Below are 25,983 nucleotides of genomic sequence, written 5' to 3'. Positions count from 1 at the left end.
AACCTCAGGAGACCTTCCCTGACTCGGGGGACCCATGAGACAGACCAGCTGAGATGGGACCAGGCTGATGTGAAGAATCTCTGACATAGAAAATGCCCTCTAAGCTGAGCTTCCCTGGCCTCAGAACCCAGGGAGACCAATTCCAGAGCCCTCCACATTCAATCACTCCCCCGGGAACCAGCACCTGGTTCCAGGCAGGACACAGTCTGTGTCCAATCGTAGACCATAGTAGGACCCACATAGCAGAAACAGACCAGACTTTTCAGAGCCCCGATGCTTACTCCCCCCTCCCCTGTGTGCCTGACGTTATTAGCTCCACAGCGTGCAAGACAAATCCTGCTTTGATCTTCATCTCAGGCCTTTGAGAAGCAGAAAGAACATCTTATAGCTGCTGCCTTTTCTCTGGCCCTTTAAATGCCTGCATCCCTAGTTCCACCTCCCACCCTGTTCCCTTCTCACCCTGTGCGTGCTTCTGGGCTAACTGCCTTCCCTCTCATGGCCTCACCCACTACCTTCATGCCCTGTCGACCACATCACCATCATTTAGTCCCGCCCTCCTTCCCAACACCAACTCACATTTGTATTGAAGTATAGCTGGTTTACAGCATTGTGTTGGTTTCAAGTGTACAGCAAAGTGACCCAGGTATATACACGTCTAAATTCAGTGAACTGGAGACAGGGAGATACCGACCTGAAGGCAAACCCTCCAGGCTACTCATGACCTCTAGAGATATCAGTGATGCTGGGAAAAGGCTCCCTGAGAACTAATAAAGCCATATATTATTAATTATTAAATATATATATATATAAATATATATATATATATGATTCTTTTCCATTATAGGTTATTATAAGATATTGAGTACAGGTCTCTGTACTGTACAGTAGGTCCTTGTTGTTTATCTATTTTATATGTAGTAGTGTGTATCTCTTCATCCCAAACTCCTAATTTATCCCTCCCCCAGCCCTTTCCCCTTTGGTAACCATACTGACTCACATCTTTACCTGCCTCTCGGGCACCTCCAGCCGGCTGCCTCACACGCCCTCTTCTGCTGCACCATATACCTGGGCACTTCCCCACATCTCCCTGCACTGCACTTGGGGTGGTCTCATGACTAGTTCTGGCCAATGGGATGTGAGCAGAAATGCCAAGTGTCACTTCTGGTGGGGGTATTTAGTACCTGGTGTGCCTCCCCTCTTAGTCTCTTCTCCCTGAGGCCAGGACAAGACAGTGAAGGCTCAAAACAGAAACATTTTAGGTCCTGGAGTCACTGCTTAGAAAAAGCCACTGGACCCTCACTGAAATGTGAGAGGAATAAACTTCTACGGGGAAAAATTACTGAGAGCTGGGGATCACCTGACATAGCAGCTAGTGTTCATTATGCCCATACACCAGCCTCCTTTACCTGGCAAGTTCCTACCTATTGCTCAGAACTCCAATTCAAATATCACCTCCTCTGTGAAGTCCAGCTTCCACGGGAAGGTCAGCCCTCCATCCTCTGACCTCAAGCAATTCCTCATGCACTTGGCATAGAACTTATCTGAAATTATTGACCGCTTTCTGTTTGCATGTTTGGTGCCCACATTTGTGTCTGCTTCTGTTTCCATCCTTGTGCTCAGTGCCTTGCAAGTAGCAAACACCTTGTATGTTTATTTGCTGAAGTCAAGATTAGAGCCTCCTTGCTCAGGTGACCAGCCAAACCCCTAGTCAGCATTTTCCTGAGTCACTGTGTTCTCTGCGCTATGCAAGGCACTGTGGGAGGAGGCAAGAAAAGTACATAATGCTGTCGCTCACCTCAAGGAGGGGTTTTTTTTTTATCTCTAACTCCTCTGCACCCCACTACCACCCATCTTTATTAAAGGACAGCTTCCACTTAAAAAGTACCAGGTCTTTTCAGGAACCATCAGCTAAAACATTTCTCAGAGAGCAAGATCAAAGGGGTAGTGGAGTGACGAGCTGAAAGCAGAGCAGGGCTGTCTCATGGTCCCTTTGAGCCTGGCTCACTCAAGCCTGCCACAGTTTAGATTAGTGACCTGGCCCCCTGGGATCATGCAGCTGTGTTGAGGTTATTTCTGGTGTGAAAAGAACAGCAGCGAAAGTATCGCTGGCTGGTCGGGGACCCAGATTTTGTGGAGACAATAGCCCAACCACACCAAGTCATGTCATCACCACGTGGCCAAACTTCCCAAACCAAAAAGCACAAAACCGCATCACTGGCCAGGGCAACAGAACAGGGGACCTTGGCTGTGAGCAGTGAATTGGCTGAGTAATGTGTTCTGTGAGTAGTTCCCATCCTCCCAAGACTTTTTTTTTTTTTTAATTAAAGTACAGTCAGTTACAATGTGTCAATTTCTGGGGTACAGCATAATGCCCCAGTCATGCATATACATACATATATTCATTTTCATAAATTTTTTTCATTACAGGTTACAAGATGTTGAATTTAAAGGATGAGATGTAACTCTGAGTTCCAGCCCAAAGGAAGCGGTGGCCATAAATAAGTGATGATCAATTAATAATGCAAGGTTTTCGCAATAATTCCCACCAACTAGCATTTTACCCGCCGCGGGCATGACTCTGCCATGGACATGGAGACATACGCAACATTAAATACATGTACGTTAAACATCAGGTTGGCTGCCGGTGCTAGCAAAACTGTTCAGACAGAAACATCCACAACAAAGAGGTGTGGCAAACCAGGCGCCGTGCCCACAGCAGCAGGAGGGCACAGCGGGGCTCCCAGGACATTCTCCTGGTAGGACTTTCAGAGTCACAAAGGGCACAAGGTTAGACACTGCAGTGTAATGAAGCCTGATCTACAGACGGTAGGGAAGATTAGGAAAAATAAAAAAATTGGAGCGGTAGCTTAGTAGAAGGGAGCGGTAGAATCTGGGAGGGTTGCGATAGTGCATCTTGTGTTTGGTGTCACATATGGTAGGTAAAAGATACATCAAATAAGGAACACTTAAAGCCACAGCTAAACACAGGAACTGGTTCCTGGCTGGTACTTTTATAGGTCACACACCATGCACAGAGTAATGAATGCCTCCCCCAGTCCCATACGTGGCACCAACTTCGTTATGTGGAAAACAAGAAACTGGCTGAAGACAGCAACTTACCTTGGATGAAGATCCTAGTCCAGTAGATTTTCCCAACATGGTTGCCTCCAAGAAACACCAGGTTGGACAGGATCAGCATGGAGGTGGAACAAGACGCCAGGGCAGCGTGGAATCGGCGGCGAGCTGGCGGGGAGAGGAGCTGGGCCTGTGGGAAAAGGCAAGGAGGAACCTCATCACATGGGTGGAAAAGAGAGGGCGGAGACGTCACACAGCCTGTCTCTGTTACCAGCTCAGGATGCCTCCCCCTAGAGCCTGAGGTCGGCTGCTATTTAAACAACTCTCAGAACTTCTATTCCTGCAAGATGCTCATTCTGTTCTAAGGAAAGAAGTGATACACTCCCAACGTGCTACTTCGACTGCCAAAATGGGCTTCCCCTCTGACGAGTATAACACAAACCCTGAACCTAGTGAGGATTTAGCTGAAATGTCTCCGCACACTTTCCGCTCTTAAATCTACAGGTACAAGAACTGTTGAAACTGCTCTGCATGATGACAAACACAACTCCACGTAATGAGGTCGAGATCAGGGCGATGTGCTGGGCCAGTGAGCTCGACCGTGGGAAGCCATCGCATAAATCTGACCCACTGTCAGGAGCAATCCCATTAAAAGAGTGCAGGAGAATCCAGACAAGCCAACTCCATTCCTGGAATGAGAGCTCAGGGTACCTGCCCCACTGACAGCATCAGAGAGTGGTGGCTTATCACAGCACCTGAAATACCAGGAACAGGAGGGATGTTTTCCAGCAGTGATGACAAAAAATTCTGCTCATGCATCCCAGGTTTTCATTACACTTCTTCCTGACCTTTTAATATTTTCTCTGGGATTTCACAAGGGAAATCAAGCCCTTCTTTCTCACCATTGATCATTCTGCTACCCTGCCGAGTGAGATCACAGAGCTGTGCCTGGAGTGAGTTCCAGAAGCACAGGGACAGGGATTGTCCTTGGGGACAGCGTATTCAGAATGTGAGCCAGACACAGGGGGCCCAGGGTTTCTGACAAACACCTCAGCCAAATCCAAAGACACAGAAAAGAGAGGGAGCTGAGGGTCTAGAGATCCTTCCTGATTATCTTCCTGAAACCTCCATGTTTCCAGGGCCACCTGCATCTTGATTTCAGCTGTGCTCCAGTTACAGACAGAATTCTGAATTACCCAAATTCATAATGGGCTAAAAAGGACTAAGCTAGAGGGTGAGTATCCAGGAGGAGATGTACTCATTTCTGGCGACCCCACTGTGGATCATCTGTGGCTACTCTGTACGCCTTGGTCAGTGTCTTTTGAAAATCCAGAGAAGTGACTTCCTGACCCCCTCTCCTCTTCTCGCCTGCCAGTCGCAGGTGTGTTCTCTATGCTCAGATATACCTGCTACCGTAGAACTTCCCATCCAAGGCTCTCTCCTCCAGCATCACTTTGGAGCATGGCTTTACTGCCACTGTATGTGGGAGTGTGGCTTTCTCATGAAAAAGCTGTGTAGCAGGCATTAACTTGTCTGCCTGGACATGACTGTTTTGGAAAGCTCCCAGGTGATGCCAACATGTCCCTGGTTAGAGGCCACCAGACAAGATGACCTTTAGTCTCTCTGCCTTCCTCTAAGAGGCCACAAACATGGACAGGGGATGCTGTCAAACAAGACCAGAGAAGAGATAACTACACTGCATAAAAACCAGTGACACAAGAGAAGTGGGGATGAAGCAGGCTTGTACTTCAGCACTTGTCACCTCTGAGAATAAGGAGACATTAATCTGCCAGTTTCTGCATTTTACAACAGAGGAAGATACTTTGTGAGCATTACTGACTCAGTTAGCAGTGACTGAAGAGGTGGGGGTGAGAGGAAGCAGGGAAGGGACGGTGGGACCCAGAATAATAAATCAAGAGAATACGAAATGTTCTAATTGGTATGAATGTGCCCCAAAAATTCTCTCCAGGGACAGGAGACAACACGTTTGATTTCTAAGGGGCCTGAGGAGTCAGACATTCCGCCACTCTGGTTCTATCCCCACCACTTCTCCCCAACCTTGTATCTTCTTAGGGGAATTCAAAGGCCCCACTGATCTCTCCCTTTTTAATGTCAATTACAAAAAAGCACACATTGCTTGGTCAAAGCTCGAAGTGGTTCTCCTTTTATGGGAAATGTTTACAATGATTAAATAATCAACAGATAATGAGAAAGGAAAACAGTCCCTGCATTGGGTTGCTAAGCAGGGCTGCGGTACTGGGTTACCTGGAGCAGGGCCGAGGGTCAGGCTCTGGTGGGAGGCAGAGCTGAGGGGCAAGGGCAGAGCAAGGGAGGAGGTGCAGGGGAGATAGAGCGCTGGAGGCACGGGGATCTGCCTTCTAGCACCGGGGCCCTGGTTCCTACGGCTCTTCCTTTGATTCTTTGATTACCCCAGTATCTCTCCCAGCTATGTGATTCAACAAATTCCTATTTCTGCTTAGGGGAAAAAGAGTCAAAATAATAGTAATTACGAAAGAGCCTCTGATCTCAGAGACAGGAGGGAAGACATCTAAAATCTGAAATTGACTGACTACAATTCGTTCTTTAGAAATAGTTAATTTATTTTTTAAAAAATAAGCAAGAAGGTTAAAGGCGCAGGCTGTTGAAATCAATAAGAGAAATCAAGACGCTCATAGGCAGTTCTGGATTATCCCCCAGGGCGAGTGGGTGGAAGACAAAATAGATGATGATAAAGAAAATCCAAAAACCTAATTTTAACTAATAGCCCAACCCTCTGAACTGACAAAATTCGCCTCGCCAACAAGCAGCAAACTTGACAGAGCATTGCATCTCTTCACTGTGAATCAGTAGGAGGGCAGAATGACGGCTCAGGAGGAAGCAAAAAGAGGACCTGTCTGGAAAGTCTACAGGAGGGTAATAATTGACAGCAAAGGGGCTGTAAGTCTTGGCTACAACTCATCTTTCCTCTTCAGAGTCCCTGGACACACTGTAGAAGATGGCAGATTCAAGGTCAGGGACTTCCTTCTATCTTGGGAACCATCTGGCCTGAGTCATTGGCTTACAGGAGCTGTAGAGGTAAGTACCATACTCAGGGTTCCCAGGAGGGAAAAGGCCGTATGGGAAGGCTGGAAGGGTACATTCCCTTGGCCCAGGCAGCTCCATCAATAAATACAACTTTCACAGTCCCTAGGACCACAGTGCCAAAGTCCCCACTTTAAACCCTGTGTTTCTCCTGCACCGTCTCCTCTGAAGCCCTGTTGCAATCACAGGCACCCCTCCCACAGGCCTTCACATCAAGGATCCAGGTGGCCCATGTGTAGGGTCAAGTCTCACGTCTCAGTCACCTGTCCTCGTGACTTAGATGCTTGAAAACCCTCTTGGTAAGAAAATTTGGGTTGAGGAATTATAAACTAAGCAGTGGGGGAAAGAATTATCAGGTATGAAAATAAGGATGGCCAACATGATCAGATAAGGCAAAGATGCTCGCTTTCACTAACATGAACGTACCAGGATAGAAGAGAGCTCTGGTCTGGTCACACTCTCTTCCCAGAGGACAGACGAGTCTGTGGCAATCCAATATTCTGGCAGCAAAAACCTGGGAGTGGCACTGTCCCCCAGGGAGGTTTGGGAATTTGCTGGACATTTTTGGTTGTCCCAGAGACAACATAATTGCCAAGAGGGAACTGTGGCATTTGATGGGCAGGGGCCAATGATGAGAAACATACTGCAATGTGTGAGACACAACTGTCCTGCACTGAATGTCAATATCACCCTCTTGAGAAAGGGAGAAATGTTTTCTGCATTCACTGCAGAGCTAACCTCTCTCAGCCTAAGGGGCACAGAACCTCCCTTCCTCTCTCATTAGGAGCAATGCCAAAAATGTGCTCCCTTACCCCTGGGGCCCAGAAAAATGCATCCCAGGGTAGGGAAAGGGCTCCCTTACAGCACCCCAGTGCCAGACCCCTCTCACACTCTCCCCTGCCTCCATCTGGCATCAAATTTGAATGAGGACGAGCCTCCTGTGCCCCCAGCCATGTTCAGGTAATACGTACCACCGGTTCCAACCTCCGCACCCCTACGGCCTGAAACCCGGAGGAGAGAGGAAGAATGGGGGGGGGTGGGTAGAGAGGCTTAGAAGGTATCCCTTTGGCCCCTTCTGGGTGACCAGCTCTCCCGCACAGACTCTGACTTCCGTGACAGGTTGGGGCAGTCTCCCTCCACATTCATGTCAATACAGCCCACACTTCAGGCCCCTCAGAACACCCAGAAGGGCAGGCCCGGCCAAACTCTAATTCCTCTGTGTGAGCTCAACGTCTCTGACGGAAAAAGCGAGAGCTGGCTGGCGGAAATGTTATAACGACAGTTTAGCGGCGGCTCTAAACTTTCCTCTAAGGCACTGCCTCCAAAGGTAAGGGACGTAAACAAAGTCAGCTGAACTAAACTTCCATCAAAAGGCTGCAGTTCCTGCTGCCAGGTGTCTGCCTGTGTGTTTATTCACATCTCCATGGCGACGCCTCTATCTTTCCCCATCCACATCCTGTCCCTGGAAATCAAAGGACCGGCTGGGCACACAAGCTGAGGCCTGGGAGGGGGGTGCAGCCCTTGGAATCTGGGTCAGAAGGGATGCTCAGAATGTCCGTGGGGGCAGAGGCAGATGGTGCAGTGGGGCAGCAGGCTGCTGTGCTCCGTGGGCCTCATACTCGTCCACAGAGGGACGGCACATGGGGCCGAGACAGGAGGAGGAGACGGGCGGAGCATCTGGGGGAGCAGATGGGCCGGAGGAATGGCTGCTGGAGATGGTGACAAAGGCTTGGCAAGTGGGACCTGATGCTGTTTATTTTTAAGTAGGGGAGAAGCTAAAAAAAGAAACTGGGTAGGTTTGAGCAGCTGGACACAGTTCTTCCGAATAATCACTGAAGTGTTTCATTTTCTAATAAAAATGCTAACCAGAGGGTAAGAGAGGACGAAGAAGGAAATAGTAATGCGGAGACTGGGGCAGACCAGGGACAGCAAACGAGGGGTGCACACCCCACAGGCCAGAGAGATGAGACCAAACACAACAAGAGAATCAGTTACAGCTCCTGTGACAGAGAATGGTGGCCAGAGTGAAACTCAGGATCAGAAGGACCCAAACTCCAAGGTCATTCCACGGCCCCTGTCCCAACCCTGCACCAACCTGCCAGGACACTGCTCCCCTCGCTTCCCTTCTTAAGGGACTTGGATCATCTGCATTTAGGAGTCTGTTTTACCAGTTACCCTCTCTCTCCTCTGTTCCTACCAGCATGGTCAGTGCCTGAAGGATGGGGCGGCCTATTCCTCAATCTGTATCACCCAAGGCCCACGCAGACTCTGTGTGCGCTTGATAATCATCTCACATCTGTCCCTCTGTCCTAAATAAGTTAGGGACTCTCCTGACTTCCTCACTCTTCCATCCGCATCCTGTATCCAAGCCAAATAAATACACGCAGGCACTCGAGAAAGCAACACTCTTTTCCTTCTTGTATGTGTATGGAGCTTCAAAAAGTATCTTGGTCAATGAAGTTAAATTTTTCCAATCTTTGCTACTGGGATCGAAGCAATGCATTCTCCTGAGAGAGAATCAGATACCCATAGTGATGAAGGCAAAGCTGGTTTTGCTTAAATGCAACAGTTACCTGCTCCACTGTTCAGGTGTCCAGCTTAGTTTAAAAACATCATAGGCCATAACTTAGCATCCAAATCCACGCAGCATAGTAAAGAACTCCAGAGGACTTTCAAGTAACCAAGCAAACAACTGGCTCTTGGTATAATCAGAATACTTAAGCCATTATTTTAAGTGCCTGGGGTCCAGCTAAAAGTTCCAGAATGGCCGGCGCAACTGTCTCACCCCATGTTCTCACTGTTCCACTACCATGCGCCCACCTCCAGGCTGCACATCTCTGCTCTAGATTTTCCAGAAGCCTCTTAACTGAAATGCTGTACTCTGGCCTCTCTCCTTTGAGTTCATCAAGCACACTGACTATGTCCCTCCATCATGCAAAGCATGATTGATTACAGACTAAAATCCAAACTGGGAAGGCATTCTGCAATCAGAGCGTATTTCAATTTTCCAGCCTTAACTCCTACTGTAATAGAGGAGAACAAATCTGACTCCATATTGGACCTGTCCCTTTAGTTTTGACCACTGTGCCGTTTTCTAGGCTTAGTCTTGCTGGCTCTGCACCTTTTGTAAAACAACATTGCCTTTAGCCTCAAATATACAGGAGAGCCTATTCTCCGGGCTCTGATCTTTAAGGATGTTAGCTCTTCTGCACTTACATAGAGATGGCAAGTTGCAAAGTTGAGAATAACCTTTGTTTTTGGAGGTTTACAGGGACACCATGACCTGGTCCACATGGACGGCTGCAAGAAGAAAGAATTTCTGCAGCAAGAAGTTTGCAACAACCAACCACACCCCCCTCCCCTGTTTTTTTGTATAAAAAGAGCCTATATTCTGGCTGGCGTACGATGGTTCTCCAAGACATTAGCCTGCCATCCTCTCGTCTCCCGATTTAATGGCATGTCATGCAGCAAGCAGAACGAGTTTGGACTCGGTAACACTACCACTCTTTATCAATGACACAGCTCTGCTCACTACTCTCCTAACACAGCATGCATGCACTTTTACATCTCTGTGCCTTTGTACAAGCTGTTTTCTCTGCTTAGAATGTGCCCTCCTTATTCTTTCTTCAAGCTTTCAGTTCAGTGTCAGCTCAGGAGAGCAACGGCTTTGGACCAGCCCAAATGGGGCCCCTGTTCTGGCTTTCCATCTTCGAACTGTGCTGCCCAGAGCAGGCACAGGCTCCCCATCTACCTCGCTCACAGACGGTACTTCATAAATATAGGCCACCCTACACCTGGCAGACGTGGTCACCTATTTTCTGTTTCTATGACCTATGAGACAGATAGCATCAATCTATATATCTTAAATAACTACCGTTTTTAATGTAAAAAAATTCACTACGTGAGGAGCTGTACCTATACTGTAAATTATTCCCATTTTACAAAGGAAGAAGTGGAAGAGCAGACATTAAGTAACTGGCCTGGGTCATATACACTGTAGGTACAGAGCAGGGATGCACACAGGTTTATCTAACTCAACGTCCTCATACTCCCTGCAACAGTATACAACTTCACGTCTGTGTAACAGTGAGTGCCCCCTCCTTGAGACTGGAATCTTCAAGAAATTTGTCTCTTCAGTGTCAGATACAAGTAGAGTTTCCAAGAAGTGTTTTTTTCAACAAATATTTCATGTATGTGTTCTTGTAGCAATAGTCGACAGATAATCACCAAGTGTCAATTTCAGGAGTTCAGTATTTTCAAGAATAACATGACTTAGAATGACACTGGGATTTTAAAAAGTAACTGGAATTCACAATTACAGTAGGAGGTTTAGTAAATCTCCTTAGAAAATGACATCTAACAGACCATAAGTAAGAATACAAAAGTGCTGAGTGAAAATTAACAGGCCTAGCATCCAAACTGAAAAGGATGAAAAATTATCTCTGTTCACAAATGACATGATCTCGTATGTAGAAAGCACTGAAGATTCTACAAAAAAGTTACAACTAATTTTATATACTGCAACTGTGCTGAATTAACATGCAAAAATCAGTCGTGTTTCTGTGCATTAACACTGAACAATATGAAAAGGGAATTAACAATTTCATTAACAATCATATCAAAAAGAATAAAATACTTAGGAATAAACTTAACGAAGGAGGCAAAATACTTGTACACTGAAAACCACAAAACGCTGTAGATGTTCATGGACTGGAATACTTAATATTGCTAAGATGACATTACCACCCAAAGCTATCTATAGAGTCAATGAAATCCCTGTCAAAATCCCAAAGTTTTTTTTTTTTTGCAAAGATAAAAAAATTCATCCTAAAGTTAATATGGTATCTCAAGGAACCCCTGAATGCCCAAAACAATCTTGGAAAAGAAGAGGAAAGTCAATCAAGATGGTGACATAAGAGGTGAACTCCTCTCCAACCATGGAGGCACTGAATGTACAAGCGACACAAGGAGCAATTCCCCGTGAAGGAAATCCAGAAACTGGCTGAGTGACTCCTATACATCAGATGAATGAGAAAAGAGCTACATAAAAACGAGTAGGCAAGGCTGAGAAACACACTCACCATAAATCCCACCCCAGCATAAGCGCCACACCAGGAAGAAGGAATCCCTGAATCCCAGCTTCTTCCTGAGGATCAAAGGGGGCAAACTCAATATTGAACATTCCAATTTTCAAGACTCCCGCTGCAGGGTACAGTCCCCACCCCCCCACCGCAAACACTTAGTTCTGAAAAACAGTGGTACTTGCTTCCATAAGACCCACAAGACTAGCAAACAAAGAAGCAGTTCCTAACTGGCACCTGAGCTCTGGCCACAGCTATCCCCACAAGGGCTCAGGGCAGAGAAAGCAGGAAAATTGCCTACCTTCAGCTTTTGCCTGAAAGAGGTCTATTAACATAATTTTAAAGCTGCAGCCTGAATGTCAGGCTTCCAACTTGGTATGAATCTAGTGGCCGGCTCTGATCCTCCCAGAACACCAGGGAAGCTGGTAGATGTTTCCCACACCTCTTCCTTCCAGTCCACTCCAAGTCACTAGTATCTTTCTGGAGGAAGTTTGTAGACACACCTGCATTTCAGCTTTTGCGGCTGAGGGATAGTCTCTGAATGGCCTGGCTCTGATAGCTAATGGGGCTTCAAGTCATGAGTCCCACAGGACTATCCACAGGACTACAGAAAACAAAGAAGCAATCCTTAATGGGCATAGGAGCACATCCCTGTCCATGCACTGAGGCCCAGCACAGAGAGAATGGGCAAAAGCATCTTTCTTTCTGTTTCTCCCTGGAAGGAGCTTAGCTGAACACTATCCCAGCTGCTGCCTGAGGGTCCGATTCTAATCAGCCTGCATCAAGGTGCTGTCTGCAGTCCTACCCTATTAAACACTCATAGGTCTTGGCACACCCTCAAATACTGGGAGCCACTGAGAATGAAGAAGTTAGCTTGGACAGTCAGAAAGTTTTGAGAGACAAGTAGGAGGTCAGGTCAGGCTGACTGATGAGGTTCCTCTTCTACACAAAACCACACTGTCAGGACTGGAAGAGACAGTCTTGTCGCATGCACAGAAACCAACACAGAGAATTAAGGAAAATGAAGAAACAGAGGAATATATTCCAAACAAAAGAACGAGAAAAACCTCCAGAAACAGATCTTAATGAAATGGAGACGAGTGATTTACCTGGTAGAGAGTTCAACATGATGCCCTTAGAGATGCTTGCCAAGGTTGGGAGGGCAATGGATGAACAAAGTGAGAACTTCAACAAAGAGATTAAAAAATATTTTTAAAGTGTCAAACAAATCACAGAGCTGAAGAATAACTGAACTAAAAAATTCAATGGAGGGATTCAACAGTTCAACAACAGACTAGATCAAGTGGAAGAAAAGATCAGCTAACTCAAAGACAGGGCAGTGGAATTCATCCAGTCAGAGAAGGGGGAAAAAAAAGAATAAAAATGAGTGAAGGTAGCTTAAGGGACTTTTAGACGCCATCAAGCAGACCAATATACATATCATGGGGCCCCAGCAGGAAAAGAGAGTAAAGAGTGCTGATGCAAAGAAATAATGGCTAAAAACTTCCCCAACCTGGGGAAAGAAACACATATCTAGATCTCGGAAGTGCAAACAGTCCCAAACAGATAAATCTAAAGAGACCCACACAAAGACACATTATAAATACACTGAAAAATTAAAGGAGAGACTCTTAACGGCAGCAGGAGAAAGCAACTTGTTCTATCAGTCCTCCTGGATAGGCGCCAAAAGCACAGGCAATGAAAGTAAAAATAGATCAACTGCACTTCACCAGAATAAAAAACTTTTGTGCCTCAAAGGACACAATCAACAGAGTGAAAAGGCAACCCATAGAATGAGATGTAAATAAAAAATATTTACAATCACATCTCAATAAGGGATTAATATCCAGAACATATAAGGAACTCCTACAACTCAACAACAACAAAAACCAATTCAAAAATGGGTAAAGGACTTGAATAGATATTTATCCAAAGGATATATACAAATGGGCAGCAAGCACATGAAAAGATGCTCAGTATTACTATTCATTAAGGAAATGCAAATCACAACCACAATGAGTCACAAGAACCACACCTTCACACCTACTAAGATGGCTAAAATAAAAAAACAAAGTAAGTGTTGACAAGGATGTGGAGAAATTGAACCCTTATGCGCTGCTAGTGAGAAAGCACAAAGGTGTAGCCATTGTGGTAAACAGTATGGCAGCTCCTTAAAAATTTTTTTTAAATTATCATATGATCCAGCAATCCACTTCTAGGTATATGTTCAAAATAAATGAAAACAGGGACAGAACAGATATTTGTAAACCAATGTCCATAGCAGCATGATTCACAATAGACAAAAGATAGAAACCACTGAAACGCCCATCGATGGATAAATGTATGAACAAATTGTGGTCTATATGTAGAATATTACTCAGCCTTAAAAAGGAAGGAAATTCTGACAGATACTATAACCTGGATGAATCATGAAGACACTATGCTGTTGTAAGTCAGACACAAAAAGACATATACGGCATGATTCCACTTATATGTGGTACCTGGAAGAGTCAAACTCATAGAAAAAGAAGGTAAAATAGTGGTTGCCAGGGATTAGGGGAAGAGATGATTATTAGTTATTGCTTAATAGGTACAAAGTTTCAATTTGGGATGATACAAACATTCTAGAGATTGATGGTTGTACGACAATGTGAATGTATTTAATGCCTCTGAATTTTACACCTAAAAATGGTGAAACTGGTAAATTTTCTGATACTATGTTTTATCACAATGAAAGAATTACTTGGTCTTGTCTAACAGACAGATATGCCAAACAGTAAATACGTGCAATTTTCATATATACGTTGGCCGTAATCAAATGGAACATATACTAAGCCAGGGAAGGAATATAAATACATTCTAAAAATTTACCACGAAGGCTATGCTCACCAACAATGCAATAAAATAAGAAAACAGTAACAAAAGTAATTAGCAAAAATTAACACAGCATTAGGTTATTTTAAATTTCATTCATTTAAACTAAAAGTTTTAACTGCAGGAACAATAAAAATGGATAAACTTCGGCAGGTATGATCAATTAAGAAATGCGATTGACAAGAGGAAATAATGTACAGCAGATTTCAGAATCTTTGGAGATTGATTATATAGCAATATATTGGGAAAGCTAGATTTAAAAAGATAAATTATCTAGAAAATATAAATTACCTAAAATTCTCATAGAAAGAGGAGGAAGCCTGAAAAAGGCATAATCTCAGAAGAACTGAAATAGCAGTCAAAGCTCTATGCTCAAAGAAAAACTGCCCAGATGTTCTTAATGAGCAAGTTCTACCAAATAGTCAAGGAACAGATAATTCCTGTCTCATAGGAACTGATTCAACGAGTAACAAAACCAGGGGAAGCTTTCACTCATTTGATGATACCAGCATAACTCTGATACCAAAGTCCTAAAAAGTCAGAACAAGAAAAGGAAACCAGAAGCCAATTTTTGTTCTACATACTGCCTTAAAAAAATCTAAATTAAACAGCTGCAAATCAAACACAGGAATAATGGAAAGAATACTCTCAGTTGAGTAAGATTTATCCCCGGAATGGAAGGATGGTTTAACACTAAAAACACTAGAAATCCATGTAACTTGTGAGATTAAATCATTAAAGGATAATAATCATATGATCATTCAACAGATACCAATAAAGGAAGCTTCTTTGATTGAGTTGATGAAGAAGATACGTCAAAAACCCAGAGAAAATATTCCCACTAGCTTCAAGAAAGAAATATTTTTTCTCTATCATTCAAAACTGCACCAAAGGACTCAGTCAGCACAATCAGACAATCAAATGCAGAGTTTGCCAACTCCTGCTCCATTCTATTCTTGGTGTCTGCCCTAAAGAAACACATATGTGTACAAGGAGGCACAAACAGGCATTGTCACTGCTGCTGCGTTTGCAAAAGCAACAAATCAGAAGGAACCCAAATTTTCAACAACAGAATAATGGCTAAATAAATTATGATATATTCATATTTTGTCCAATTATGCAGACCTACATAACAGTAATATAGAAACATCTTCAAAACATACCATGAGGAGGAAAAAAGTGGAAATTGTAGAATATTTTTATGTTTCTAAATCACACACACACAAAGTAGGAAAGGTGTGGCAGGCTGCACAGCAAGCTGATGGCAATAGCCACCTTTCATGGGAAGAGAGTGAACAAGGTGTGTCTGCTTGGGGTGATGGGTATCTTAGAGGACTTGAGCCCTATCTGTATTCCCCCCGCCCCAAGATCATATGATCATGACTGACTTTCTAAATTAAAAAGAATTTTAAAAAGGAAATCTAGGAATCTTTCCACTGAATGACCTTAGACCCTGGCCACCTCCCCTGAGTCTAAACAGCCAAGGCACAGAGGTGGGATGATGGAACCCAGATGCCCATCACCCAAGTCATGTTTACTCACGGTACTGGGGGCCCCTCTCCAGGCAGCACTGAGGTCCCTTGGGACTATTAAATAAGCCCTGGACGTGACAGCTACGGCCTCAGCTATATCCTGTTCCAACACAAAAGCAACAGCCTAGGGCAGGGCCTGCTTTTAAAGTGAACTTGATATTTAAAAATCTCAAACTGACAAACAGGTACAGCATTCTGAAATGACTCACCACATGATAGCACAGAAAACTCTGCTAGTGACATCCAGTTAAACACAGTAGATGAGACATCGCTGCTCCCTTCACAAACCCCATTAAAATGAAAAGTAAACATTTGGAAACATATAAATCCACAGACAAGGAGTGAAAGAGAAGTGGATAGCAAGGGAGTAAAGTCAAAGCATTTTTCTAAGACAGAAAGCAGATGGAGGAATCAGTAGAGCTGAGATACCTGAATAAGATGCCAAAAATAAAGTCATTCATGCACCAGATCCCCAGAAGGTCCAGGTGTTAGAGACACCACATATACAGATGGAAATGGCAAACCACAAGGAAAAAAAGCAAAGAGACTGGTTAAAACCCCAGGTAATAATTGTATAGACCATGAACATAAAGATCCCTTTCTCCACTCCCATGATGGTTTTTTTTTTTCATGAATAAATGGCATCAGGGAGATTCTAAACTCAGGGACAACAGGTACACTGACATTTCAGAATACCAACAATATCGGCATTAAGTTCAACAGATTACAAAGAATCAAGAAATAAATGGCATTTCTCAACAGTAAAGCTAAAAACTAGAAGACAAATAACATCTTCAAAATTTGGGGGACAGATTACTTTTCAATCTAACATTCAGTGCTCAGATAATGAAATGTGAGGGTAGAATAAAGATAGTATTTTGGAACTACTAGGTCTCAAAAAAAAATGTATTACCCATGGTCCTTTTCTAAGGAAGCTCTAAAGGATGTGCTCCAGCAAATCAAGGGAAGGAGATAAAACAAGAAGGAGATCTGGGGTTCAAGACACAGGGATTCAGCATAAGAGAGAGGAGAGGGGATGTATCAGGACAACAGTCCTACAGCAGATCTGAAGAGAAATGATCCAGATGGAAAGGAGGATGGAAGGACTTCAAGAGAGATTCTCCAGGTAAAGAAGAGAGCTGACAGATTACCAGATACATCTGACCACGTGGAAAATAAAATACTACTCTGACTGATTTTCCAATTTTATGGGGGCAGGGGGGTTGGAAAAAGAGTGGTGACAGTAAACTATTAGTCAAACAAAAAAAGCAAGGCAATTTTTTATCTGAGTAGGGGAAACAGCTGACTAAGAAAGGAAATGCAATTACAGTACATTAACTGGTTTGGCAGGGAACCACACTTAACACTGTGATGATAATGTAAACACTGAGTTCTGATTTAACAAAAAATAGAGGTATCACTACATTAGGGGGAGAAGTGAGGGGCAGGTCTAAGATGCTAAAACCTCATGTAGAAAGCAGCTCATATTTAGAATTCACAAATGAATAAATAGTATATACTTTAGAAAGACAGAAACGACTAAGAGAATTGAAAGTTGCTGCTGATCGGGATAAGAACATCGGAGCAGGAGGGATGGAGGCTGCGCTTCCATTTAGGTATCTAGGTAAAATCTTGGGGTAGCATCTGACTTTTGAACCATGAACATATATTTTCTTAAACTTTCTGGGTTTGAGTTTCTCCCATTATAAAACGGGTGTCATGATAACCACCTACCAAGCTACTATTAAAATCACATGAGATAATGTGGTAAAAAAAAAAATGCTTTTGTGAATATTTCCGCTTCTCTTGGACCCATTTTTCAGAAGTTATTCCACAGACAGGTTGTGTGGAGTCACAGAAACATTTCACCATTTTAGTATATAACCTTCCATACGCTCTTCTGGCATTTTTTTTTTTTTGTAGGGGGCGGGAAGTAATTAGGTTTATTTATTTATTTACTTTTTTTAGAGGCGGTACTGGGGATTGAACCCAGGACCTCCTACATGCTAAGCATGCACTCTACCACTGAGCTATACTCTCCCCTCTTTCTGTGTATTTTTTAAAGAAAAATGCATTTTTATTATACTTGTCATCTTTATTCTTCATTTGCATCTTTCCTCACAGTGAAATTATATTGACAGCATCACTTTCAATGGCTGCATAGCTGGCATGACAGATGTCCTGCACCTTTTATATCATACTCTGTCCTGTCACCCTTCAGGGGATACACAGTGGCCAATCCAACACCTACTCTGGCCTACTGGGTGGATTACAGGGTTGACACCAGAGGAAAAAGCAAGAACCACCTTCAACTGTGTGTTTCAATACACGTTGGTAAACACAAGTACTTTGATTCCAACCCAGCTCGTCTCAAACAAGGCCAGCAGCTGCTCGATACACTTTTTTAAGCAGCATTTATTTCTAGCGGTTGGGAGGAATGTGAGATGTTTTAGAAGTCCTGCACATTTCTGACTTCCCAGAGCTGTGAAAAATGAATACACATACACACACACACACACACACACACACACACACACATGCATACACATGTATACAAATGCACTACATATACATGCTACACAGTCACAGCACACACACACAATACAAGTTATATGTGATAAATACACATTCCAAACAAACACATGTTGTAAAAATATACTGCACTAAGTACGTGCAAATTATCTTGGGAAGAAGGGGTGATTTCACCCTTCCATTGATAATAGGAAAACTCTCGGCTCCACTACCTTCAGTGGGTAATTCGGATTTTTCTGGGAGGAAGAGAGACCTAGATTTGGAAACACACATCCAAAGCTTCAGCATGTACATAAGATTCTGCTTCACCCTAAGTTCATCTATAGAAAACTGCTGGGCACTGGACTGTGATTAGAGTAACCATCACTTCTCTGTGCCAGAGAAGCAGAAGTCAGGGTCTCCCAGGTAAAGAATCTAACCCCACAGGCCACCTGGAAAAGCCCATTTCAACCATTTACATTCAAGCCCTGATCTCCTCTCTGGCTCAGTACTCCTTCCCAAGGTTACAGTCCCCCGCGAGAGGGTTTGTGCTGTGCACTTAAGACAGCAGAGCAGACAAGGGTGCCGTGGCAACAGTGACGATGAGAGAGCCACCTCTGCCTCGCTCAAGCCGAAACTGAGGGGGACCGGAAAGGCAGCAGAAGCCCAGAGCTGGCCAGACCCAGGGGTCTGATTAACTGAAAACTGACTCTATTTCAAAGCCTTCTCTCTGTCAGAGAGCGGACTCAGTAATGGAAAGTTAAAAAGAAGCTTTGAAAATGTTTTTGCCATTCTGAACATATTTGAACTAAAAAGGTAGAATTATTTGCAGAAGTCTACCTCTCAGAGCAAGGGGGGTTAAGGCACGGGTTCAGATTCCCACAGAGAAGAAAATATATAACCAGTGAATTGCCCAGTGTTTCCTGCACTGTTAATGACGCCTCGGAGCGGGAGACAACGGAGGGGGCGCCAACAGGTCGCCATCCACCAAGGAACACACTGTTCGTAACTATGGGCATTGCTTTTCCCAGACTGAGAGGCCCTGGTGAGGGCTACAAAGCTGGCATAACAGGCTAATTTGATGTGTGGGATTAATATGTTAATTTAACACTCTCCCATTTGGTTAAGTGGCTTACATGTCTCTATTTCTAAGCCCGGCATTCAAATCTCTTTATGTAGGGGACCGTTTGGCCTCTCCAACCTCTCCTTCCTCCATTCTTCCCAGTGATGGCCCCTTGACTGTCAAGTCCGCCTCCTCCCCTGAACATGCCATGCCCACTCCTGACTTCAGGCTGTGTGTGTGCTGGTCACCTAGCCCGGGCCTGTCTTCTCTCTCAGATCTATCCAAATCCCCCTTTTAATTCTGCAGAGTCCTACTCAAGTGCCAGTTCTTAAATAAATCATTCCTAAAAGCTTAGCTCACAGTGACCACCTCCTCTCATGCAATCAGCTGCCTCTCGGACACATCCTGGTCTCCCTGCACATCATGCCTTACACTGGTCCTCAACTGGTTGGCACACATCTTGCCTCTCCAACCAAATCACACACTCCTGGGGACGGGAATGGTAACTCACAGCTCCTTTCTCCCGCTGTGAGCACTGTGACATGGAGACAGAACCATCCTTCAACCTCACCTTACTTGGCCCCCTAAGAGCATTGACAGCACTCACCACTCCCTCCATGAAACACCCTCTTTCTCTTGGTTTCTGTGAAATCACCCTCTAGATTGTCCTCCCACTTCTTGGCCCCTCCTTCCCCATCTAACGTCTCAATCTTGGTGTCCGCAGGTTCATTCCTGGGCAGTCAGCTGCCTTTCCTTCTCTTTCTGCCCTCTCTCTCTCTCTCTCTTTAGAAAGTCTCAAACATTTATATGGCTCCAAAATATCATCTCCATGCTCCCAACTCCTGTCTCTAGCCTGGCCCTTTTTTCTGAGCAACGCCTGAGAAGACTAGGCCAATTGGTACTTTTATGTTGTTTCTGAAGACAAGTCCATTTTTTTAATAAAAATCACTTAGCTCCTCATAGAGAAAAGCTCTCATTCCATGGTTTTATTGCCTCTTTAATCCAAAGCAACCACTGCAAAGATGAGCATCCTGATAGGAGGCCAGGCAAGATACCTTATTTATGGAGGAAACTGACTAAGAATAGAATCTTCTATTATACACGGATAGACTAGTACACTATATTGCATTGAAGCACTGAAGGAGGATGCAGAAAAAGGAATTGGGAGCAAGGGACCATGTTTTTCACTCAGAGTTCAGTGCACTGCAATGTGCCTCCCACAGAGGATGCTGAAATTTTTTTTTTTTCTAGATGAGCAAACTCAGAAATGAAGGACCAAGTTTACTCTGCCTACATGGGCTCAGTTTAGGAAGGGTTCCGATCTGAAGAAAAGGAGTTATCTACAGTAAACACTTGATTGCTATTTGCTGAAATGAATCCAAGTGGTGGAAAGAATAGACAATCATGAGCCACTGTCCAAAGGGACAACTCTTCTCAGGCCAGTTTGCTTTGTATTCCTTCCATGAGTGTGTTGGGGCTGTGATCACGGACCTCCAGTGAAAACGTTTTCTCATCAGGCCAACAGACATGTACATCTTGCCAATTGGTGAGTTACGATTCCACAGAACTAGGTAACCATTGGGTGGATCATGTTGATAATTTTACAGTTACCCTTTCAAGTTGACTGATCTCTCAAACTCATGGGATTTCTGTATCTACATCTCCCAAATCAAACCGATCAATATAGCTGATGAACTGGATGGGCAGCACCACAGAGCCACTCTGGGTTCTTTCTGACACACCAGAGCATCAGATCCACCTGAGAACCATTAGACTGGCCTTTGGTGATTTTCATGTTTTCTCAATTAAGTCTATGTAGAGAAATCTTACTACTTCAGAAAGGACATAAATCAGCTCAGCACTTCACCCTTGGGGCAAAGAAGAAGGGACAAGGGCTGGGGGAGGAGGACACATTTAAATTATTCAAAGATGTGGAAATCAGGGGTGGGGTGGGTGAGCCGCTTAAGATACAGATGCTTCTTTGTGCAGGAATAACTAACAAGCAGCCCGAAGGTGTCTTCCTTCAAAGCAGAGATCAAACCGAGAACTGGCAAGGAGGAGTGTCTCTCTACTGATGCTTCAAAATGTCTCCACTTATTAAAAGATTTCCATGCTGAACACAAATTCTAGCTCCCCGGGAGAGTACTTGTACAGAGAAAAAGCATGTTGCTTCAGCAGAGACTCCTCTTTGTCTACCCTGCTTGGTGCTTTGTGAAAATGCCTTTTGTCAGCTTCCTACAGCTCTGGGCCTCAGTGAGTCACAGCCAATAATCCCCTTTGTCATAAAGCAGCAGGGTAGCAGGAAGGCTAATTCCTCCCCATTCCTTTCTTTCTTATATACACATTTCACGCACTGAGCATTAATAGCATTTTGCCACCACTAGACCTACTAGTATCCACCCTGCTACAGGAATAAATTGGGAGTTCAGGATTTGCAGGTACACATGACTATATATAAAACAGATAGACAACAAGCTCCTACTGTACAGCACAGCGAACTATATTCAATACCTTGTAATAGCCTATAATGAAAAGGAATATAAAAAAGGATATTCATATTATATATATATATATATACATGTATAACTGAATTACTATGCTATACACCAGCAATTAACACAGTACTGCAAGTTGGCTACACTTCAATTAAAAAAACTAAATAAATAAAATAAAATAATCGCCCTGTATAACGTTCAACAAGCCTCAGCCTTATTAAGTTCTTCCAGTATTCAATCTATACTCTTCATGCTGCTGCATAAGCTTATTTCCTTATACTCCCCTCAATAGATATCACTCATTCATTCATTCAACAAGTATCTACTGCATGCTTACTCTGTGCCAGGCATCGTGCTATGTGCCAAGGATACAGATCTCTGACCTCACGAGGCTTATAGCTCAGTGAGGAGATAAGGATTAAACAAGTCATTGTATAAAAAGATTTCATGGCAACTGTCATAAGTATACAACAGAAGAGACCACCTACAAGGTGCCCAAAATGAATGATTAATCAGAACTGATTGACTTAGGTGGATCAGTGAAGGGTGCCCAAGCAGGCTTTCATTCAAGCTGAAATCTGAAGGATGGAATAGGAGGGAAAGGAGAGGGTGCATCCTAGAGGTGGAAGAGCCTGCACAGGGGAGCTGGGGCTGGAGGGGCCAGGGATGTAAATGAACAGAAGGAAGAACAGAGTGTGAGGGGAGAGAGGCAGAGAGGAGGGAGAGAGAGAGCAAGAGCAAGACCTGCCAAGGTCTCATAGGTCATCTTAAATATTGTGGACTGAGTCCTAAGAAAGTGATGGATGACAACAACATGGCTAGGTTTTTATTGAGAAGCATCACTTAGTACTATGAGGACAATGAGTTGAAGAAGGCAAAAGTGGAAGCAGGGAGACCAGTTCAAAGCTATTTGGTAGACCAGGCAAGAAATGAGAACAGTGGATTAGGATGAGTCAGTGGACGTGGAAATAATTTTTTAAAAAAATTAAGATCCACCTGGGTGGTACAATGTACAGTACGTACAGGCAGAACTGGGTGAGAGGGAGGCACAAAGGATAACTTGATGGTTTTGGCCTTGAGTGATACTGGGGACTTAGACAGATGATGGTGCCTTTTGCAGAAACAGAAAATGCTCAAGGGAAAGGAGCTAGTTGGAATTATTGGGGGACGGGAGTCCATGAGTTCAGTGGATGTGTAAACATGTTCAGTCTGAGCTATCTGTGAGATATTCAAGCGGAGAGTTTCAGTAGCCAGTTGGATATAGGAGGTACCACATCACTGATGAAAATCACTCTAAATTACAGCAGAGTCACTCTATTTTCTTCTAATTTTTTTCTAGAAAAGGGGTACGTTCTAGAACTGTATGCCACTAGCCACATGGGGGCTACTTAGATTCAAACTAAAGTTAACTAAATTTTAAAATTAGTTGCTCCTTGATGCTAGCCACATTTCAAGCGCTCAGTGTGGCTAGTGACTACTTGTAGTGGACAACACAGTGGACATTTCCATTACTGCAGGAAGTCTGATCGGACAGCCCTGCCTAGAACATCAGAGGGCTTCCTATTTACAACACTCAGTTCTGACTAGTCTTTCAGTGACTGTTCAATGGCCATTCTATTAATTTCAAGAAATAGAATCCTACTGTGCTTTGTGGCCCAGGCAAAGCTTTGAGGTTGAAGGTGAAGAAGATGCGAGAATGATATCACTTATATGTGGAATCTTAAAAAAAAAAGAGAGAGAAACAAACTTATTTGCAAAACAGAAATAGACTCTCATACAGATAACAAACTTGTGGTTACCGAAGGGGAGGAAGGTGGGAGGGGATAAACAGGGAGTTAAGAGATTTGCAGATACTAATTCATCTATACAGAATAGATAAATAACAAGTTCATGCTGTATAGCGCAGGGAACTATATTCAATAATCTTGTAGTAACTTATGGTGAAAAAGAATATGAAAATGAATACATGTATGTCCATGTATGACCGAAGCAGTGTGTGGTACACCAGAAATGGACACAACATTGTAAACTGACTAGACTTCAATTAAAACACACACATATATATATACACACACACACATACACACAAAAAAAAAGATGATGAGAAAAGAAGGAATGATTATCCTTGTTATTCAGATATCTTTCCATCATAAAAATCCATCATAAGAAAAAAACAGATGAAGGATGAATGCCATGGGGAGAGTACATAAGGGGCACAGGGAGTGAACTCACATTAAAAAATTACTATCAGATTAACTGGGGAGACTAAAATCAGATGAAATTAAGTGCCAAAGAGGCATTAAGTCTTTATTTGGATTTTGATGAAAAGAATGGTAAATTTATAGCCAATAGTTCATAATAACTATAGATGGTATAAGTATAATCTTTAAAATCTGTGAATAACTATCTTGTACAGCTGAGACTTGTACAATATTGCACATCAACTATATCTCAATTTAAAAAATGGGAAATGGATTCATGAAAAGAGAAGGAAAGAGGTAACCCATGTGGGAAAATAGTTTATTCAGAAGGCTGTGTACCTTTGGAATGTTAGCTACGTTTTTCTGAAGGAAAACGAAGTCCGTGCTGAACTAAGAAACAGTAAGGGAGGAAGAGTCCTTAGTTGGACCAGTGGAAGAAGAACTCAAGAACCAACCCAGTGGGGGAGCAGTACTTGTGCACTGACTTCCTGAGGCTAACTCAGAGACTCAGCTAACCACCGGGGAAATAAACAGTAATGGGGTCCTGACCTTATACTCAAGGAGCCCCTGGTCTCCACAACCATAACCAATCACCAGGCTGTCAGGATAAAAGACGGGTGATAAAAATAGGTTTTATGAAATATGTTCTTGCTCAATAAATATGTAAACACTGTGTATGCAATTAACAAGACATCTATCTTGCCAAAAAGAAAAAAAAATGCATGTTCAAAAATTCCTACACATCGAGGTGCTTGAATTGTGGATGGAAGCTCAAATGAGGTGAACACATGAGGATCCTGTGATGGGGCACGGCAGACACTCAAGGGCTTCATCTGGGAGCACGTCTTCTCACTGTCTTCCCTCATTTTTAACCAAAATTAATAAGCCATTGCTTACTTCGCACAGTTTGGGTTGCTCCTCGAATGTTTTAGATTCTTTAGATTTCCTAGTAATGTAAGCCATGGTTCAAAGTCTACAGAGCTCTGTTATGATAAAGTTCAAGGTTCATGTTAGACCCGTCATGACAGAACGCAGAAATGTGTTACAGGGCTTCAGCCTGGGCTGAAAAGAGCCCTTTGGCTTTTGTAGATGATGCCTGGGTTTCTGATGTGGGGAAAGACTACTCAGATTTGAGGGTGAAGTGGGTAACCTTTATAACACCTTTCATGGTTTTTTTTCCTCTATGTTACAAAGCCATGACTTTCACTGAAATTCCACCTTCTACTAGAATTCACTGACATTTCTCTCCTGCTGATTGCTGGGTAGGAGTACTGAATAAAATATTTATCTTAAACATACATGAACATATTTTAATTCCTTCAGGAGTATTATTTCTGCTTTGGGCTTTATATCAGTTTTTATTGAAATAACTGTCCACTTGTACTATGGCTGTCTTTATAGAAAAAAACACTCAAATGTATTCTATTTTGGTGATGTTGGCTTTTTCAAATTATATTTGCTTTAGCTGAATATACTGGGGGAATTTACCCACATTAATCATTCCCCAGAAAATTTCTTGTGTTTTATTGCCTGTCGTGAACACCGAGGCCAGCCTATTTCTCTTTAGGCACTTTTTTCAGAGTTGTCAGAATATTGCTGCATATTTAGAACTGATGATTTTCTAAAGATTCTAATATATCATATGCCACATTTACAAAAGAAAACATCTGTTCATAGTTTAAAATCCCTGAAAATACGTGCTTAATTTTCCAAATCATTCTCCTATAGAGCTGGAATGTCTTAAACTGACTGACTTTTACACTATAACAGGACCTATCAAAATAGCGAAGATTAAAAATACCAGCACCACTCAGTATCGACAAGGGTATTCTCATGCACTGTTGATAGGAACGTAACTTGGCATGTTTGTCTACAAGGCAGTTAATAGTTAAGCAGTATGCATGGCAAACCTTAAAAGAGAGGAAAAACCTTTAACTTAGTCATTTTACATACAAGGATTCACCCTGGCTATGATATTCGTCCCAACGAAATTTGTAACTGAAAAAAAATTGTAATGATATGATTGTTCAGAATAGGAGACTGATTAAGTAAATCTCGCATATCCACAGA

At 43.2% G+C, this 25,983-nt stretch overlaps 1 protein-coding gene across 2 annotated transcripts in view; it reads right to left on the bottom strand.

Moving 5' to 3' along the window:
* Nucleotides 1-25,983, bottom strand: part of HHAT (hedgehog acyltransferase) — a 282,454-nt gene that overhangs the window by 48,254 nt on the left and 208,217 nt on the right. For both annotated transcript variants that reach the window (XM_031438630.2, XM_010992144.3), the window contains exon 11: nucleotides 3,121-3,265. In XM_031438630.2, coding sequence (XP_031294490.1) covers nucleotides 3,121-3,265 — 145 coding nt within the window. The remainder of the gene's footprint in view (nucleotides 1-3,120; nucleotides 3,266-25,983) is intronic.

Source organism: Camelus dromedarius, chromosome 21, assembly GCF_036321535.1.
Source record: "Camelus dromedarius isolate mCamDro1 chromosome 21, mCamDro1.pat, whole genome shotgun sequence".
Taxonomy (NCBI): Eukaryota; Metazoa; Chordata; class Mammalia; order Artiodactyla; family Camelidae; genus Camelus; species Camelus dromedarius.
The sequence above is the reverse complement of the archived record's forward strand: the minus strand, read 5'-3'. Positions and strand labels throughout refer to the sequence as shown.